At 31.1% G+C, this 20768-nt stretch overlaps 1 protein-coding gene across 1 annotated transcript; it reads left to right on the top strand.

The window, feature by feature from the left end:
* Nucleotides 1-7251: 7251 nt before the first annotated feature.
* LOC18609618 (Transducin/WD40 repeat-like superfamily protein) lies at nt 7252-8862 on the top strand. The gene has a single exon (XM_007044817.3). The coding sequence runs from the start codon at nt 7310-7312 to the stop codon at nt 8639-8641; it is 1332 nt and encodes a 443-aa protein (XP_007044879.2). The 5' UTR covers nt 7252-7309; the 3' UTR covers nt 8642-8862.
* The last annotated feature ends 11906 nt before the right edge of the window (nt 8863-20768 follow it).

The raw sequence follows: 20768 nt of genomic DNA, 5'->3' as shown, positions 1-20768 counted from the left end.
GTCACAGCCTTGCCCAATTAATTAACAGAAATCGTAATTGCTCTAGGATTGTTACAGTATGTCAACTTCGATAAGATTTTTGGCTATCTTCTAAGCCGAACTAGGTGAAGTAGTAAACATAAAAGTTGTAGATTTTTCTCTTATCTTTCCAATGGTCTAAGAATAGCTTCATTTGAAACTCTGTAAATAGAGTTATAGCTAAAATACCAAAATATATGTAGTGTAAGTTTGCACTTTGAAATTGCTCTCTTTTTTTCACTAAAATTATTCTTTTATCAAATACCTACAAAAGCACAAATAAATCAATAACAATCTATCTTAATCACATTAACATCAATTTAAGTATAAAATTAATTAAGATTAGATTGACTCACCTAAATTAACTAATTTAAAATAATTTAAATAAAACTTACTAATTTTTATGTATTATTATAAGAACTAAGTTAAATTACTATCAAATTTAAACTCAAATAACTCTATATTAGAGAGTTATCAGTGGTCCCACCTCATTGAGGTGAGTAGTGGACAAAGTCCTCGCTACTGTTTGTTTCACCTAGTGTGAACTATCATCATGGTTGAGTGAGTGGCATATTGGCTTCATCCATAATCTTTGAGTGGTCTTGCCCTAGCGAATAGTGATCAATCCCCACAATTGTCACAAGATTCCTCAAGTTTAAGATCATTCTCATGCACAACCTGTATCATAAACATAGAAATATTTTCATAAACCATTTTTATGCTTAGCCTATAGTGTATACGAAATTCTCAACGCATACATCTCATGGCATACATTTCATAATCTCATAATGCATTCCCATGCTTAGCCCATAGTGTACATGACATACTCAATACATACATCTCATGGCATACATGTCTAATCTCATAATTCATCTCATGCTTAGTCCATATTGTAAATGATATTCTTAACACGTACATCTCATGGTATACATGTCATAACCTCATAGATGGAACTCATGCACCCATCATATCTTACATGCTATATCATGTCAAGCATGTATATCATACAATTCATCTCATTTTGAAGAAAAACATTTGAAAGGGCTTGTCCACCCTGGTTGAAAACTTATACATAATAGTATATTTACATACACAGTAGATTAGTAAACGATTGGAAAACCATTGGTGTCAATATACAATCAATCATTATTAAATCAAATCCTTTAGTCATTCTTTCAAACACTAGTTGAAAACCTTAAAACTCAAATCCTGTGATAAACCATTCTTTAAAAACAATATTTCATCATATACATCAAATCATTCGTATAAAAATCATGCTCATTTACATATTAAAATACTTGAAGAGGTGTATACACTCACCTAATTGGAGATTCAACCTCTAACTTTAATAATGACTTCTCTCTAGTGAATTCCTCGATCATTGTCTAGACTAGAAATCTTGTAATACTCATTTTAAGTATTTTCAAAATTAATCAGATTCATTGAAAACTAATTTTCTAGCTTAAACTCACTGCTACTTAACATAATAAATGCTTAAAAATTCATAAATCCTTCATTCTTACCTTAGATAAGCTTAGATGCTTAGGAAAATCACAAAACCTTGAGCTTTAGAAATAAATAGAAAAATTTGGGCACATAAACAATATTTTCAATGATGGAAAAATCAAGATTCAAGGATTTCAAAGTTAAAAATGTCATCTTTTCCATAGAAACTTAAAAACCAAGCTTTTAAATCATCAAAATGGTGATTTAACTAAAATGGATTGTAAGAACTTTAGAATTGAGGGTTTACCTTGCAAAAACAGTTGAGGGCTGCCAACCCTAAAAAAATATAACATATTTATAGTCTAGGGTGAAAGAATACATTTTACCTTTTTTTTTTTAAATCAACGAAATGCATCGATACATTGAGTGTATGTATTGATACATTGGTGTATCGATTTCTAGAAAAATTTTATTGATACATATGGTTATGTATCAATAAATGTTCATAAGAATTCAAATTTATGAATATATTTTTACATGTATCGATACATGTTCTTCAAATCCCCTTTTAAAAGCTTTTTGGACTAAATCTATCAATACATGAAGGTCATGTATTGATACATTTGCTCCAGTATGCAAAAATACACTTAGAAACTTATCCAATTGGACTTCTTTTAAACATCCAACTTTGCTAAATATCATACTAAAACACTAATTTTTCTAAGGTTAGAAACCAAATTTCATGTTTCAAAATAAAAATTTCACATGCTCACTTAAAGATTTCTTAACTTATCATTTTACTTAGAGTAGGATTTTACACTTATTATAGTGAATGATAACATGACATTTTGATGTGATAGAATAGATTGACCATGTGGTAGTCTCACCCTTCAATATGACAAATGATTAGCATGCCACATCAATAGTATAAGGCATAAAAATGAAAAATATTATTTTATCTAATAGCAATTAGTTAATTTTAGTCATAAAAGCTTATTTAGTTCAAAATAAAAATAGAGGCTTATTTAATTTTTTTTGAATAGTTTAGAAGTATGGATGTTAATGAGTTGGCTTTATATGGGTGTCCACGAGTACCCAACTTGATAACATAAGGTTCGATTACCTTGTGTTGAATTTGAGGTAGGTTTCAGTAAGATTTTTAATATCCATCTTAGGTTTAGAAAAGGTATGTGTATCACCCTTTGGATACTCGTTAATCGAACTTGATTATATTAATTTTCAAGTATTATTGGGTACACACAATTATAGGATTAAGGGAAATATAAATAAATATGAAATTAAGAATTATTATAGAACAACGCATGATTAATAGGTACTATTATTGAAACAAACATGGTGAGAGTGCTAATACCTTCTCGAAACATAACTATATTCTTGAATCCTAATTCTGTTTTGCAAACCAAAATCTATCTTTCTTTAATAAATCTAAATCAAGTTTAAAATTTCATTAAAAGGGATAGACTTGAATAGATAACTGATCACAATTAGAAAACAATATTGATGGTAGTTTTTTTTTACATCAAGCAAGGGTTTGTGGACCCGAATGTTGTAAATATGTAAAAAATAAGTTATTCATGCATATTTCTTACTATGAATTATGTAAATCATGCCTTATTAACTTGTATATCAATATTTTAGGACTTGTAGAATATATTATAATACCACATGTATGGTTAATTTTTCCCTGTTATGCATAGTAATGTTTATGTTAATATATTAGGCTTTGAACCTAGTGTAAATAATAAACACATACTATTGTAATTGATGGAAACAAATATCCAAATAGAACAATCAGTTATTATTTCATTATTCAATTATCATGAATCTAACAAAAACTAACGTGCAATTTAACTACAATATTTATAATTTAAGCACTGTAGCTTCAATAAAAAAATCATATGTCGTCATGCATGATGAAATGAGTTTAATGGCATTAATTACCATGTGGTTTCAAAAGTCCACCTGACCTTAATTTTCAATTAATTATCATGTCCTGTCAATACCCAACTTTGTACCCATGGTCACTTTTCCAAACTACGTGGAAAGGACCAATTCTGTCTTAGATTGTTCATCTATCTCACAAAGTTTACGTCCAAAATTTAGCCACATTCTAAGAGAAACGTTAACCCAATAAATTAATCACTAATTAACTGTAAAAGCAACAGTAAAAAGAAATGCTAATTAATTAAATGGCGAATAGTGGAGCTTTCACAAGGGCAACAAGTTGCATACATAAATCCCAAAAAAAAAAAAGTGAACGATCAGGTTATGCAAATAATGAGCTTTTTCGTATAGTGTGGTCCTTGTTAACATAACATTTTTTTATATGTCCCCTTAGCTTGACATTATCGAAGCATCTGCCGTCAAAGCAATGAAACATCCATTAATTGACTACAAAATTATTGTCATTTAAATTACTACAAAATTTGCAAGTGGTGTAGTTAATTATCTTGTTCTCCATAAAGAATTAGTCACCTAATGAGTAACGACAGTACTTTGAGGAAGAAGGATTTAAAGAAAAGGCTCTTCGTTAAGCTTGGAAAATTGTACACTTGGTTTTAAAAATTGTAATGATGAGTGACATGAACGCAATTATAGATTTTTAAAACGTAAAGTGCAAATTAAAAATTTGATTATGATCTTAGTGAAAGAGATATGTCTTATAACCCCCGGCATCACGAACATTGTGGTTGCTATCATATGTGTTTAATGACTTCAATCCCTTTTATTTCCCAATCTTGAATGCTTTTTTCTAATTATCGAATACTTAACTCTTTGTTTGGTAGAAAGAATAAATAAGCAAAACGAGAAATGAACACAAGTATACAACTTTCCTTTTATTTTTTTTAAGTGATCAGAACAGTTATATAAAATGTTTTAACTAATAGCACAAACATCATATATTATTTTAAATTACTAATGAAATCCATCACGGTTGTTAAACTTTTCTGATGAGTTTTCCAGTACCGCATAAGGTAATTTAATCAAGAACTTAAATTAATAGGAGTTTTCAGCTTTTGAGTTGCAAATCAACTCAACAATTGTATCTTACATGGATAATTAAACTCTTAAAAAAAGAAGTTAAGTAACTATAAGAATGAATAGGATTTTCTAATTGCATGTGTGAAAATTATAAAAATTAAATTAAATAAAATGATAATTTATAAAGTATGGAATAACATTTATATGATTTAATTTCTTTTTACAAAAAATTAACCAATTGAGGGGTTTTTTAGGCATAATACTCAAAAAACCCCCCTAACTATTCAAGAAAATTTAAATAAACTTTTATGATTTTATTGTTTTCAATCAAATTTATATATTTTTATTTTGAGCCAAATAGATCCTTATAACTAATGATTGACTAATTGTCATTAGTTAAAAATATCACTTGTCATTTTTTATATCATATGACACTGGCATGAAGAATGAAAAATGTCACATATATGGTTATATCATCATGTTATATCAACATGTCACGTTATCATCAATGATGACATGTTAGCATGTCATATGTTATAGAATGACAAATGACATTTTGATTAACAATAGTTAATTAACTATTAGTTATAAGGGTTTATTTTGTTTAAAATGAAAATATATGAATTAGAAAAATATAATAAAAGATTAAGGACTTATTTAAAATTTCATAAATAATTTTAAAATATTTTTAGATATTATGTTTTTTCTTAAAATTCACCAATTTAGTAAAAGACAAAAAATTAACTAATTTAGTAAAAGACATTATTGATACTGAATACATAAACCCATGATTAGAGCGAGAAATTAGGAAAATTAAACCAATCCAAATTTGATTTATGGCATACTCCATTGTATTAGTATTTGTTTTTGGGTAAAATACATTTATCTCATAACTTTTAATCATAATTTTAGAACGAGTCCATTAGCTTTAAAAATAAATATTTCATCTTAAAAGTATAAACACCATTAATATAAATAATAAAATGACTAAAATACTTTTTTTTTTCTCTCAAATAATGTGGCCAGTCGACGATGCTCCCATTCGTTGGCTGACCCCACTTGTCGACCGATCACCCCACAACAGATGTTTCTCAAGGAAAGGGAGCATCGATTGGGTGCTCCTTAAGGGAGGGGAGCACCAAATAAGGTGCTCTTTTGAATTTTTTTTCGTAAAAAAATTTATATAATAGTAATTTTTAAAATTAATAATGAGTAAAATTATCTTTTTAATATTCTCATGTCATCAAATAAATGAAAATATTATCAGTTGATTAACTGTTCAACTTTTATGTCTAGTGAAAAATAGTTTTTTGAGATTAAATGTTTATTTTAAAAATTAATACATATATATATAATTATGATTAAAAATTAAAGATAAATTTTTTTTTTCATTTTCCATTCAACCAAACAAAGAAAAAAAGAGTTGGAAAAATAACAAAGGCCGCAACAAGACGATTCCATTTTTCCTTTTCTTGTTTGCCGGATGGAGAGTCTTTGTTTTACCTGTACGTAATTCCTTGCTCCCTCCGCTTATATTCAAAACTGTGCTGCCCTTGACTGTATCCTAAACGATTGCCTGCCTCCCTCACTGGCTTAGCAGAATAATGAATTATTTGGCACTATTAAGGTAAAAGTCAAACCTAAGACATTGGCGCCAATAAAAAAGCTGTTGAATGACCTATTATTATTGTTTCCGTGAATTGACCCCTCATTCCATTCCACTTTCATCGGCAGTGTTACTTGCTCCGCCCCTGGGCCAACACTTGCATTTTGCCCAACATTCATCACCGTTTGAAGGGAATGGAAAGAGGTAGCTAAATCCTAAACATACAAACTTAGTATCGAAAAATTTTATGTACAAATAAATTTATTTTAATTCAAGATATAATATAGTATCTTACTCTCTTTTTCTTTATGATTTTTTAATAAATGAGATCTTTATATGTTATAAATAAGAGAAGGGACCTAACATTTTTTTCATATAATAGATTCTTAGTCTCACTTATTATAAGATTTAGAATTTCCTATACAAATTTATACTTTTAAACTCACATATAATATTTGAGTTTAACTCACTTTTTTATATTATAATATGAATTACAATATTATCTTTTTATCAAAATCAAATTATCTTAATTTAATTTGATAAAATATAAAACTAAATAATATAAATTCATACAAAAATTTTATAAAAACATCTAACAAGTACATCATAGTTCGATTAGAAAAAGTTATCGGTAGAATCAAATTAAATCAGCGTATACTAGTGGAGTATCTTTTACGTTTACATTACAAGTTAAAAAATTGGAACAGCTAAGTGGTGTTGAATTCAACTTTTGCCACAAAAATTTCATTTATTTCCTTGAAAGAAGGCGAGTGATTCAAAAGACAGCTTAAATATCTCCCAATCCGCCCTGTAAAAATGCAATCATTACAAAAGCCAAAGCCAAAAAAGCCCCACCCTCAAAAGCCCCCATTTTCCTATCAAGAAAGGAAGAAATTTTCTCAAATATTTTATATCATGGTTTTGCTCCCACAGCCCACTGCCCTTTTGCCTTTGCTGGGTTTCGAGTTTGGACGCGGTTAGCCACCCCGACCTTTTCTCGCTCCCAACTGTAAAGCAGCAGCTTGGGACAGAGACCCCACCTGACTACCTTCAAATTACAAAACTACCCCCTTACGCGCCGAGACCGACCCTTTGGTCGTACCATATCCTTTCCTGTCAGCTCCACGTGGCAACGCTTTTTGGCACTCAAAAGTTTTTTTCTATATATAATACAGAGGTTATGCTTTGCTTCTCTCTCGAGCCAATCTCTCTTCGTTGATCATCCCAAAAGCCGGCATGAAGGTCCAATCATGGCTAGCCACATGCTCGACCAGCACCCGCGACACTTCCACCCACGACTCCACCATTCCATTGCCTCGAAACCCCTCACACTCGAAGGGACACCTCGTTTCAGATAGCTCCTCCGATAATCGCGGGAGCGCCACGTCATCTTCAGCTTCTTCGAGTGACACCAGCTGCAGCAGCCTTCAGAGCAACCTCTCCCTCCAGACTCTGCCATCTGTCCCTTCTTTACAAAAGCTCTTCCCCGAAACTATACGCTTTTCCGTCTCTCAGATCAGCGTTACGTCGATTAACCCCCGAACGAAGCATCCGATCACCTGCGTTGCGGTTCAGGGTAACTTCTTGTATGCTGCTTCTGTTAACGAAATTAACGTCTACGATCGCGAAACCTCCACTCTTGTCGATGTATACAACAGCCAGGATTCCTCCTCCGGTTCCGTCAAGTCCGTCATTTTCTGTAACGGGAAGATCTTCACTGCTCACCAGGACTGTAAGATCCGAGTCTGGAAAATGACCATGACTAAACAGCACAAGTTTTTAACCGCTCTCCCTACCGTTAATGACCGTTTACGGCGTTTCATTCTTCCAAAGAACTATGTCAACGTCCGCCGTCACGTGAAACGGTTGTGGATCGAACATGCGGACGCCGTTACGGGACTTGCCGTTAATAAAGGTCTAATCTACTCAGTTTCTTGGGATAAAACCTTTAAGATATGGCGAGCTTCTGATGTCCGCTGTTTACAGTCTATCAAAGCACACGACGACGCCATTAACGCTGTTGCTGCCTCTGCTGACGGCACAGTTTACACAGGGTCCGCTGACAGGCGGATCCGAGTCTGGGCGAAACCGTCAGGTGAGAAGCGGTACGAGTTGGTGGCAACTTTAGAGAAGCACAAATCAGCGGTTAACGCACTGGCCTTAAACGACGAGGGGTCCGTGCTTTTTTCGGGTGCGTGTGACCGTTCGATATTGGTTTGGGAAAGGGAGGATAGCGCCAATTACATGGTTGTGACGGGAGCGTTGAGAGGGCATGGGAAGGCGATACTATGCTTAATCAACGTCTCGGGTTTGCTTATGAGTGGATCCGCTGATCGGACGGTTAGAGTCTGGCAGCGAGGACTGGAAGGGGAATATTGTTGTTTGGCGGTTTTGGAAGGTCACCAGAAGCCGGTGAAGTCGTTGACGGCGGTTAAGGAGGATGAACAGAGGGATGTTGTTTCGGTTATTAGCGGAAGCCTGGATGGGGAGGTAAGGACGTGGAAGGTCTCGGTTTCGAGACCCAGTAGTCCGTCATCAACGACAGATTTCCTAAAATGGCATTTGTAAAATTAATTAATAAAAGGAATTAACTGTAATAATTACATCATAAAAGGAAAAAAATTAGCGGGCACTGAATTTTTTTGATATGTGTCCTGGACGTTTTACCAACCAGGATTACTTGTTTGTTTGTTTTTTATTTATTTGTTGAGTTCTTTGGAGGAGCTGTTTGCTTTGTAGAATAAATTGTATTTACAGACGTATTATCTCACTGTTTTATTAATGGTGCATATACTCTATTACTATATTATTATGTTGTTCATTTGAAGGATAATCGAAATAGCAAGGTTTCTTGGACCTCAAATTCTCAAGCTACGTGAACTTGGGTCTACTCACAGCTCCTGTAATTAATTATCAATTCAAGGTGCATCCCTTTAAAGATGGAGCAAAACCTTGAAGATATCTCTCTAAAATGTAATAGTAATTTCCTCTAAGTTTTTGAACGAATTTGGTTCTATTTCATTATTTTTTTTAATCTGCTTTTAATTACTATCTAAAAGTATAAGTTCTACATTTTATAAGTAAATATTACCCATATAAATGGTGATGATCAATATATTAAAAAGTAATGAAATATTGAAAGAGAATTCAATTCATCTTTAACACTCTAATATGAAGTTTACACTAATTAATTCTCATATTTTGACTGCTAATTAACTTAATTGATTTAATGGTAGGCAAGTGTGGAAGGGAGGAACATTCCGGCTAGATTGTGGAATATTTAAACATGATTAAAGTTTTATTTGAGAGGAAAAAAAGAGTAGAAAATTCATTTGGTTCGAAACTCATGCTGTTGTTCAATTCAATGATGAAGGAAAGTATATTCATGGAAAAGAGATAAAAAGTAATGAGGATATGAAAAACGGAAAAAGAAAAAACAATACTGTGTAGTTGCTAATATTGAAAAGCAGAGAGTTGAAATGCTATAGTTTAGTTAAGATCAACGAAATTTGGTACATTTGCACAAAGGTAATTACTTCCAAAACCAGCGACCTGGATTCCAAGTTCCAACACAAAGCCATTTGGAAGAATAAAAAGGACCAAAATCTACCTAATTCCAGGAATCAAAGAGTTCATACACATTAAAGAAATATCTTGGAATTGGATTGCACAATATTCAAAGTCAGCGTAAACAGTGACCAACTTTTCTAAGCTTTTATAAAAAAAAAAAAACTGTTTATGCATCTTCTTGAATTTTAATCAAAATTTCAAGTGAATTTATTAATTTTTAAAATAAATATTTTATTTTAAAAAAATATATTTCATTAAATACATAAATATAGTAATTAGTCAATTATTAAAGTTTTCGACAGTTTGATAACGTGATAATATTGAAATAATAATTTTATTTTTTATTATTTTTAAAAATTACAATTATATTAATTTTTTTATTAATTAAAAAAAAGAGCATCGATTGATGCTCCCAAGGGAGATCGGTGTTTCCTCCCTTGGGAGCACTAACCGGTTTTATTTTTTTTTAAAAATATAATAATAATTTTTAAATTAATAATGAAAAAAAAACATTTTAATCATTTCAGAATATCTGTTAACAGTGTTTGCATTTTTTAGGTAGAGTATTTATTTCAAAAATTAATAAATTTTGTTAAAATTTTGATTAAAATCTAAGAACGTGAGGGTATTTTACACAGGAGTGCAGGAAAAGGAGAAGAAGATTAGATAAAGTAGGTCTTTATCTTAGCTGGATAATTGCACTTTGGTGCTTAATTAACTTCCACAACTACCAATTCGATGTCTTATTCAAGGCTAATGCATAAACATTATAGCCTTTAAAAAAAATTATGCATAAACATTACATTCATTCCAAGCGGTGTACCACCGTCCCATTCATATTTCACAATAGCTGGTAGAAAGAGTGTCCAACAGGGACTTGTTTGCTTCTAACTAGACAATCAATCAAGTCTCAATTTGTTTATTAATAATTATAATACTACTAGTATTATATGTAATAACACAAACTAGCTACCAAGGAAGCAGAAAACTTTTACCCATTTGAACAAAGATATTATTATTTCTATATAGATAACGTAATTGTTTATAAGCTATGATTTGGTAGATTAAATAATTTATCCACAGTAACTGATAATTTGCCATGTCCCTTAATGCATGCCTATTGTTTATATATATGGTGTTATCCTCGTTATAGCATGATGAGTCCTGCATGCATGGCTGGAAGCAAAGCCTAAGTATCAGTAACATGTTTAAACTATGTATGTATTTGGACCGAAATTAATCTACATTATTATTTGTGGTTACTTTTATTTTGAATAGTTGTTCTATCCTTGAGAAATTCTGTTGGAAAATGATTGGAAATTTGAAATCAAATTAATTAGCACTTTGCAGGTCGGCAGATATCAGCAATATTTTTATTCAACCTTTTCCCATAGATTTTATGCGAAAGATTCAAGGTGTTTTAATTATGAGATTTAACATATCTGAAGGACGAGAGTTCTTGGAGATAAATGATTAAGTTTAGAAAGTTAGAACATATCTATTTACTTGAACGATAATGCAAGAATTAATCAATCAGCTTTGTGACCTCTCGTGAGTTCTTGATTCCTTTCAGATTAGACAATACATGACATGGGATCTATTAGATAGTTTGTAATATATAAGTTTAGTGCAAGTCTTATTCAAATGTGATTTTTCATATTAACTCTTAAAATAAAGAGAAGTGTTTTCAACAAACACAACTGTTGAAATACATTGATTAATTATTCAGTGTTTTCAATTGAAACTAGTGGTAGAGTCAGGGTTTGATGTATGGGGGTGAAAACAATATCTATAAAACAGTTATACTAAAAATTTAATATTTGTAGAGGCAATATTATATTTTTTTTAAAAAATGGGGGTAAAACCATAAAATTTTAAAACAAGTAAAGGAAAATTATAAAATTTTAAAACTTTGGGTGAGGGGTGGGACCCCTACTAGCCCCCTTCCCTCAGCTTTTGGTTGAAACATATCATATACAACTTTGAAATACATTAGTTTAGTGTTTATAAAAGAGAACATACTTCCAAAACAGACTTCAACTTTCTATAGAATTCTACAATAGGTTTATTGTATATTGAAGAGTCTTTGTTTATAAATCCCCATAATAGGCAACAACTATTTAAAGAAAGTGTGTTATGGTACACTTCAAGCCTTTTTATTTCTTTTCTTATATTACTTTCCTAACAATTTTAAAGAGTTGTTCTCAATGGAGTCTAATTCAAACTTGAGGTTTCAGATCATGAATCAAGAATTCATCAAATTTGATTGGTTTGATGGAACCAATTTCACTTGCTGGAGGGATAAGATGGTGTTTTTGCTCACAGCTTTAAAAATTTAATATGTTCTAGATCCAAGTCTTACTACACTTCCAGAACCAACTAATAAAGATTCTGATGCAAAAAGGCAAAGAGAAAAAAATATGAAGAAAATGAATTGATATGTCATGGACATATCTTACATACTTTGACAGATTGTCTATATGATCTCTATTCTAATATGAAGACTCCAAAAGATCATTGGAAACTACCAACAAGAACGAAAATGAGGTATTGACAAATTTTTGTCCTTAAAATATTTTGAATTTAAGATTAATGACAATTTGCCTATCATGGATCAAGTGTATGAACTACAAGTTTTAGTTTCAAAACTAAAAGACCCTGAGGTTAAGGTTTCTAATGCAATACAAATAGGTTCAATTCTTTTTAAACTATCCCAATTTTGGAATAATTATAGAAAGAAAGTTTTGCATTCTATTAATTCTTTATCAATAGAACAATTCATGGTTTAGATGTAAATAGCATGCAAAATGTGCACATGATGCACTATTTTAGCCTTTTGATTCTAATGTGAATCATGTAAGTCAGAATTCTAATAATTTTGGAAAAAATCATAACTCTAACAATTCTATGAAATCTAAGTCATTTGCATTGAAAATCAAGATAGGCTTTAAAAAAAATATAAGAAAAATATGCATTATTTCCATTGTGAAAAAAAAAGCCAAATGATCCGTGAGTGTAAATCAAGGAAGGCAGGAAAGAATTTTGACTCTAAAATCTTGAAAAAAAAAATGTAGTAGAAAAGGTTATCAAGGAATTGGTAGCCATGGTTTCTACAATGAAGATTGGAATGGTAACAAAATTGAATATGATTGTTGGTTCTAATAAAAGTAAAGATTGGTGGTTGGATTCTAGTGTTACAATTTATGTATGCAATGATAGAAACTTATTCAAGACTTATATGGAATTTTATAAACTAGACGATATTTTGATAGAAAATCATGTTACAACCAAAGTTGAAGGAAAAAGAAATTGTTAAGTTGAATTTCACTTTTGGACAGAAACTAATATTGCTCAATGAATTCCATGTTTTTGAAATTCAAAAGAATTTAGTTTTTGCTAGTTTGCTTGTAAAGAAAGGATTTAAAGTTGTAATAAAATCTGATAATGTAATAATATCCAAGGATGGCCTATATGTAGGAAAATGATACTTTTATGATGGCATGTACAAGTTTAGCATTCATGAAATAAATATGGTTTCTATTTATACTATTACGAAATATACGAGTATCCTCAAATCAAGGAGAGAATATTTTTTTATGTACTAAAAAAATATCTTGGGGAGAATATTTCTTTATGTAATCTTTTCCTCTTTTCTTTTTACTTTACATGTATTCTAAGAAAGTATAGGGTTAGAATACTTTCTTATTTGCTATTTACTTTACTTGTACACTAAATAAGTTTAGGTTTAGTTTACTATTATAAATAGCCCTCTATGTAGTTTTTTATCTTCATCAAACAATTTAGTTTTTTGCTTAGATCTTAGGTGTTTTCTACATGGCATCAGTGCCTAGTTGTTTTTCCTTATGAAATCTTTTACCAAAACCATGGATAACAAACCACTCCACTATCATTTGGATAATTCTGATAGACAAGGTGATTTGTTGGTATCCATGCACTAAATGGGCTTAACTATTCAACATGGAGGAGAGTTGTTGTCAATGCACTACGATTGCAACACGAACTAATTTTCGTAGATAGAAAATTACCAAAACTAGAAGAAAGAGATCTTAAAAAGGATGATTGACTGACTTGTAATGCTATGGTAATAGCATGGTTGTAAAATTCACTTAATGAAGAGTTACATAATAATGTTGCATATCATAACATTACTTATGTCATTTGGAGAGATTCAAAAGAAAAGTTGTCACAAAGAAGTTGACTTCGAATTCAAGAACTGAAAAGAGAATTAGTCAACACTAGACAAGGTGAATTGACAATCTCAGCTCACTATGCAAAACTGAAAAGACTTTGGGATCGATTTGAAAGTTTTTCCTGGTTTCATGGATAAGGATGTGGGAGTTGTACGTGTGGAGTCTTGGCTAGGGAAAAAGAAAAAGAAAAATTGCATCAGTTTCTAATAGAATTGAATGATTCCTATGCTGTTGTAAGATCGAATATTCTCTATAAAGATCCATTACCATCTTTAACAATTGTCTATTCTAAATTGAGTTTAGAAGAGGTGGACAATTTCCTACAGAGTTTGGATTAATACTTCAAGGCACAGAGGATGCTCTTCGAATTAATTCTATAGCCATGTTTTTGGTGGACATCGCTTTGTTATGGTAGGGATGTAAGTGTAATGAAAAGCTTGAAGGAGTAACCATTAACACTTGGTTGGAGTTCTAGAAAGAGTTTTGAAAATAGTTTTACCTTGAGTACGCAGATGATGAGACATATGGCAAACTTAGGAGGCTTACCCAACAAAGAGAGGTAAGTGAATGTGTTAAGCAATTCTTTTAATTATTGTCACAAATTAACAATCTTGGTGGAAGGGAGGCACTTTTTTCTTTTATGCATAGGCTTTGAAAAGAAAAAACCATGGGCCAAATACATCATGGAGGCTATGACCATGGCAAAATTGTTGGTGGATTTGCACAAGTTTGACAAAAATGGTTTTATTCTCCATGCCTAAGAAAAAGGGCAATGATGGGGAAGAGAAAGATAATGAGTTAAAGGAAGAGGTTGACGAAAAATCGCTTTGTCATTAAACTAAGGCAATCACCAAGTGGAAGAGCAAGGCAAGGAAGGCCCTTAAATGTTTCTTATGTGAGGAACTGCACTTGACAAGGGATTATCTCATGCATAAAAGCTCATAGCCATTATGATGGACAAAGAGGATCCAAGCAATGAAAATGGTACTTAGTGTGTAGAGTGATCGATGAGCAATCACACTAAGGGAGCTTAATGTTGCATAAGGAAAAAGAAAGGACCAGTGCAATGGCAAAAAGTGCCATCATTCATGGTTAAAAAAGCTTAAGAGCACATTAAGATTGGGTAGTGTTGAGTTGCACTTAGGAGAGTAACAAATGATAGCGAAATGTCGTATAGTCTAAGAAAAAATAAGGTTAGTGGTGATGGGACTGTCACAAACAACGGCCATAAAGCTCAAGATATAGGCACAGCAGCTAACCACTCGTGAGAGTAAAGGGTTGAGGTAAAGAAGGATTAGTCTGTAACAAGTGCCCAAGGAGACAATGCATTCCAAAGAAGTGTGCGAAAGCTAAAAGTGTATAAAACGAGGTCATTTGAGGTAAAGATGTTTTGAGAGGATGATCGTAACATAACAGTGTATTTCTCAGCAACAAAAGTGTTGTTGGATTGAGTGGGGGAGGATGTCACGATCCAAGAGTTGATACCAATTTAGGCAGGCTAAGTAGCCCAACAAATAACAATCCAAGTAAGCTAAGCAACACAAATAGGCCAACTACAGAACTAGTTTGGTTATGCAATGTTTTAAAAGATCTGTTCTTTTTTATTACAAAACCTATTCCTCTATTTTGTGATAATAGGTTAGCCATACACATTGCATTTAATCTAGTTTTTCATAAACGAACTAAACATATCAAGCTTGGTTGTCATTTTATCAAAGAACACGTTCAATAGAAGCTCCTAGCTCTCAATTTTGTTGCCTCACATAATTAATTTGTAGATTTGTTAATCAAAGGACTCAGTGCTGAAACACTCAACTTATTGCTAAATTGTATAAGGGTTCACTTTCCATCAACTTGAGGGAGGCACAGGCGGATACCCATAAATATTGATGGCAAGCTTGGTGGAGTCCAAACTTGTCACCCACATCAGCTTGAGGGAGGCTATTACAAACTATATGAGTATCCTCAAATCAAGGATTGAATATTTCATCAAACAATTTAGTTCTTTGCTTAGACCTTAAGTATTTTCTACATATACTATTGAGTCTAATTCTTTATTGTGGCATGCTAAACTAGGACATTTAAATTTTCGTTCCATGAGATTTAAACTTTCATAGGTGATTATTCTAAGTTCACTTATGTCTATTTAATTAAACTAAAAGATGAAGTTTTTCAAAAATTTAAAGAATATAAATTTGTGTAGAAAAAAAAGTAGAAAAATCAAAATTCTAAGAAATAATAAAGGAGAAGAATATTTTCTTACGAAGTTTAATAATTTTTGTGAAGAATATGATTTGATACATAAAAAAAGTGTTCCTTATTCATCACAACAAAATGGATTGATAGAAAGAAAAATAGAACTTTGGTTGCGATGACAAATGCTATGTTATTGAATGCACATCTATCTCATGATTTATGGGGTGAGACTTTATTAATAACATGTTATATATTTAATAAAGTTGCTTCAAGAGCATTAAAATTTCACCTTATGAATTTTGGAATGAAAGAAAACCAAACTTGGAATATTAAGTTTAGGGGTGCTTGGCCTTTTATAAAGTTCCTTAACTATAGAAAAGAAAGCTTGGACTTAGAGCAATGAAAGACAATTTTGTTGGTTATACCCAACATTCTAAAGTATATAGAATTTTAGATATACAATCAAATGTTATTGTAGAGTCTATAAATGTTGAGTTTTTTGAAATAAATTTTGGTATAACTCTAATAATAAATTTGATTGTGAATAAAATGTCTTAATTCTAAGTTGTAACCAAAGTGATATGACTTCTCATGGTACATATAGTATAAGAAAAAGGGATGATACTCAAATTTAGCCTAAAAGAAGTCAAAGAGCTTGAAAAAGAAAGCACTTAGATTTAGATTTCGTTTACTCGCAAGCATTAACATTTCTTGTAGAAAGAAGTAGAACTAAAGTGTATAAAAGATAATATTTTATTAAATGTTGAAGAGGATTAAATAACATTCAAAGAAGCTATGTTTTCAAGGGATGTAACCTTTTAGAAAGAAGCAATAAATGATGAAATGGATTCAATCTTGTCAAACAGAATATGGGTTTTGGTTGATCTTTCTCCTGGATCAAAACTCATAGGTTGTAAATGGGTATTTAGAGAGAAATATCTCACAAATGGTTTAGTGCAAACCTTTAAGGTTAGACTAGTTATTAAGGTTTCACGCAACAAGAAAGCATTGATTCTTTTGATACTTATACTTTAGTAGCAAAAATAACATTCATAAGAGTGCTTTTGGCTTTAGTGTCCATTTATAAATTACATGTACATTAAATGAATGTTAAAACTGCCTTTTTAAATGGAGATCTTAATGAAGAATTATGTATAGAGCAAACGAAAGGTCTTATACTTCCTGGAATCGAGAGGAAGATTTATAAACTAATCAAATCTCTTTATGGGCTAAAACAAGCTCTAAAGCAATGGCATGAAAAGATTGATAATTCTATACTTTCAAAAGGATTTGTACATAATAATGCAGTCAAATGCATTTACTTTAAATTTACAAAAGACTATATGGATAATACCAATATGCTTGGAATTGTTGAGACCAAGAAATATTTGACTTTAGTTTTCAAAATGAAAATTTCAATGAAGTTGATACAATCTTGGAAATTAAATTCAAAAGAGATAAAAATGTAATATCATTGAATCAATCACATTACATAAAGAAAATTATTCACAAATTTAGTCATTTGGAAATCAAAAAATTTAATACTCCTTATAATTCTAGTATAAAATTGATTTAGAATTGTAAAAGAGTTATGACACAATTAGAATATGCAAGTGTTATAGGCAACATAATGTATGTTGCACATTGTACCAAACCGGATATAACCTTTGCTGTTTGTAAATTTTCAAGGTCTACAAGTAAACCTAACAAAAATCATTAGAAAGCTATTATTCGAGTACTTGGATATTTAAAGAAAATAAAAAATTTGAAAATTTGTTACGGTGGTTTTCTTAGTACTTTAGAAAGATTTTCTAATGCTAGTTGGATAACTAGTATTAATGATAATAAATCAACATTAGGATGGATTGTTACTTTAAGAGGTGGTGCTATTAGTTGGGTATCAAAGAAGTAGACTTGTATTACGTATTCCACAATAAAATCTAAATTTTTAGCATTAGTAGCTGCTACAAAAGAAGTGGAACGGTTGAAAAATTTGTTATTAGATATAAAGTTGTGGCCGCAATCGACGCTGGCCATTCCCATATATTGTGATAGTGAGGCTAGAATGTGTGTTGCCCATAATAACATTTATAATCAAAAGTCTAAACACATAAGTTTACGACATGCCTACCTTAGAGAATTAATAACAAATGGTGTTATAATAATAGTTTATGTTAATTTTTACAAAACTTTGGCTAATCCACTTATCAAAGCATTGCCAAGAGAGGCTGTAAAATCAACATCTAGTGGAATGAGGATTAACCCTTGACTTAAATGCGCTAGTAATGGAAACCATACTTTGAGTTAGCAAAACTAACAACAAAAGTTCAATGGGTAATAACAAGTTACTATATGTTGTTTTTTATGCATTGAATTTTAATTTTAAATATCTTTATTATAGAATATTCAATGTGACTATTTCAAGGAAAGGATGAGCAAAAAGCTCTTAATGAAATGTTAAATGCCTGTAGTAATAGGGGCATAATGACAAATTCTACCTATATAAATATTAAAATGGTGCTATTTCAAATAAGAATTAAAAGGGTTTACTCTTCTAAATATTCATGAAATCAGGATTAACACAAAGCCATATATGTGCTAAAATAGTTGGTAGAATCTTAAAACGATTAAATAATGTTATATGTGTGATATTTTCAATTATGACATAAGGAGTTATGGTTCAATTTCTGTAATACCAAGAACTTTGTCTTAACTTTAAAATTTCTATACTAATAGAAAGTTCAAATCTTCAAGATATTTTCTATTATGTATGGAATTATTAATATTACAAACTAGTAGGGGATTATTAGATAGTTTGTAATATTTGGGTTTATTGGAATTTTTATTCAGATGCGATTGCTCACATTAAGACATAACCCTCAAAATAAAAAGAATTGTTTTCAACAAACACAACTGTTGAAATACACTAATTAATTGTTCAGTATTTTCAACAGACACAACTTTAGAACACTAGTTTAGTGTTTATAAAAGAGAACATACTTTCAAAACAAATTTCAACTTTCTATAGAATTCTGCAATAGGCTTGTTGTATCTTGGAGAGTTCTTATTTACAAATTCCTATAATAAGCAACAACTTTTTTAAAAAAATGTGTCATAGTACACCTCAAATCTTCTTATTTCTTTTTTTTTTTTATGTTACTTTTCTAACAAGGTCATATGTAGGTGACAACTACTTATCGAATTCCAATCAATTTCCAGGAAATTCATTACACGATTCCTGGTAATAATGAAAGATTAGAAGACCAAAAGGTCAATTTCAAATGTCTCACTTTCTTAGGCTGAACTTTTGATTATTTAGCCTCAGATTGTTTTCTTCTTCTACAATGATAATGGGGGTCTTTATCCCATCCAACACTTCACCAAGAAATTCCCCTTCTCCGACTTTGAACTTTGAACATTACAAAAAGAAGCTTCTCCTTGATTGTCTAGGACAAAAAAGTTTCGTCCAATTGCTTGGATATTGGCACACCCATTATTCACTGTCTCTTGTCTCTTTATGGAAACAAAATAGTCTTGAGGAGAAAAAAAAAAATTGCAGGGCTTAAGTTTTTTCTTAGCTGATTTCAACAGCAAAACAAGTCCACGGTATACTTTTATAGTACGTTTATGTACCAGTGGAGCCGAAAAGTTAAGATGCTCATTTTGGATCTCTTTTCATACTTGGAGGACCAGATTTATGGTCAGAGTTGATACAAGCAAGTTGGCATGTTGGATACATGGTGAGAAATTTAAAGTGTAAAAGCTGATAATGAGAGGTATAGAGCTAGCTGAGCCAATATTCATCATGCGTCGAGCAAGATATTATTAATGTGATGGACGTATATTGACGCACGCCTAACAAGCAAATATCATGCCGAATATTATTACAATTCCTTAGCTGGGGACATCGCTCACTGTTTCTTAGCTAAGAGATCGAGAGATATGTGGTTCTCATTCAGGGACGTGGAGCTATTTTTGATCAGATATATATGCATGGAAAATTAGTTATGAGAAGAGCGTATGAGATTAAAATATGAAAAAGTAAATTATTTCATTGAAGTAGCACATGATAGATATTATGGTATACGTAGCATATTTAAAAAAAAATCATTTTAAAATATGAATTTCGAATTTTTCTTTCTTAGAAACGTACTTATAAATTCGTATATGTTATAACTTAGAACAATTTAAGCTTGAGCTAGCGTTTATATAATAACTAATTATGTGGCACATTGACGAGGCAGCTACAGAAGACTTAATTAATTGTATCATAGTCTGACTGCGTTAGCAATTGAATTTGGCATAATAGCTCGCTCATTTACAACTTTTTCATGTACCAACAAGCTACCTATCAATTAGCATTAATTGATTATATATGGTACCACCAAATGCATTTAAAAAATTTAAAATAAAATAGAAGCTTTATTTACAATTTTTGGATGTATTCGAGTTGGCTATGCAGCAATACTTAATATTATAGCACCGACATGTAATAATTATACTATGAAAATATATGTTTGAACATATGAAATTTAGATGTTAAAGTTATTAATTGAACTTTACAAAAAAGAAAGTTTTTAATTAAAAATTGTTACAAAGATATACACCCTGCCTATATTGCTTAATAATAACAGAATCGTCTGGAAGCTACTGTATATTAATTTAACCCACAAATGAAGATTTTTATAAGCTTAAATAGAGTACTAGTCAGTAGAGTT

Source organism: Theobroma cacao, chromosome 2, assembly GCF_053813885.1.
Source record: "Theobroma cacao isolate CCN51 chromosome 2, ASM5381388v1, whole genome shotgun sequence".
Taxonomy (NCBI): Eukaryota; Viridiplantae; Streptophyta; class Magnoliopsida; order Malvales; family Malvaceae; genus Theobroma; species Theobroma cacao.
Note: the sequence above shows the minus strand (reverse complement) of the source record. Positions and strands in the feature narration are given on the sequence as shown.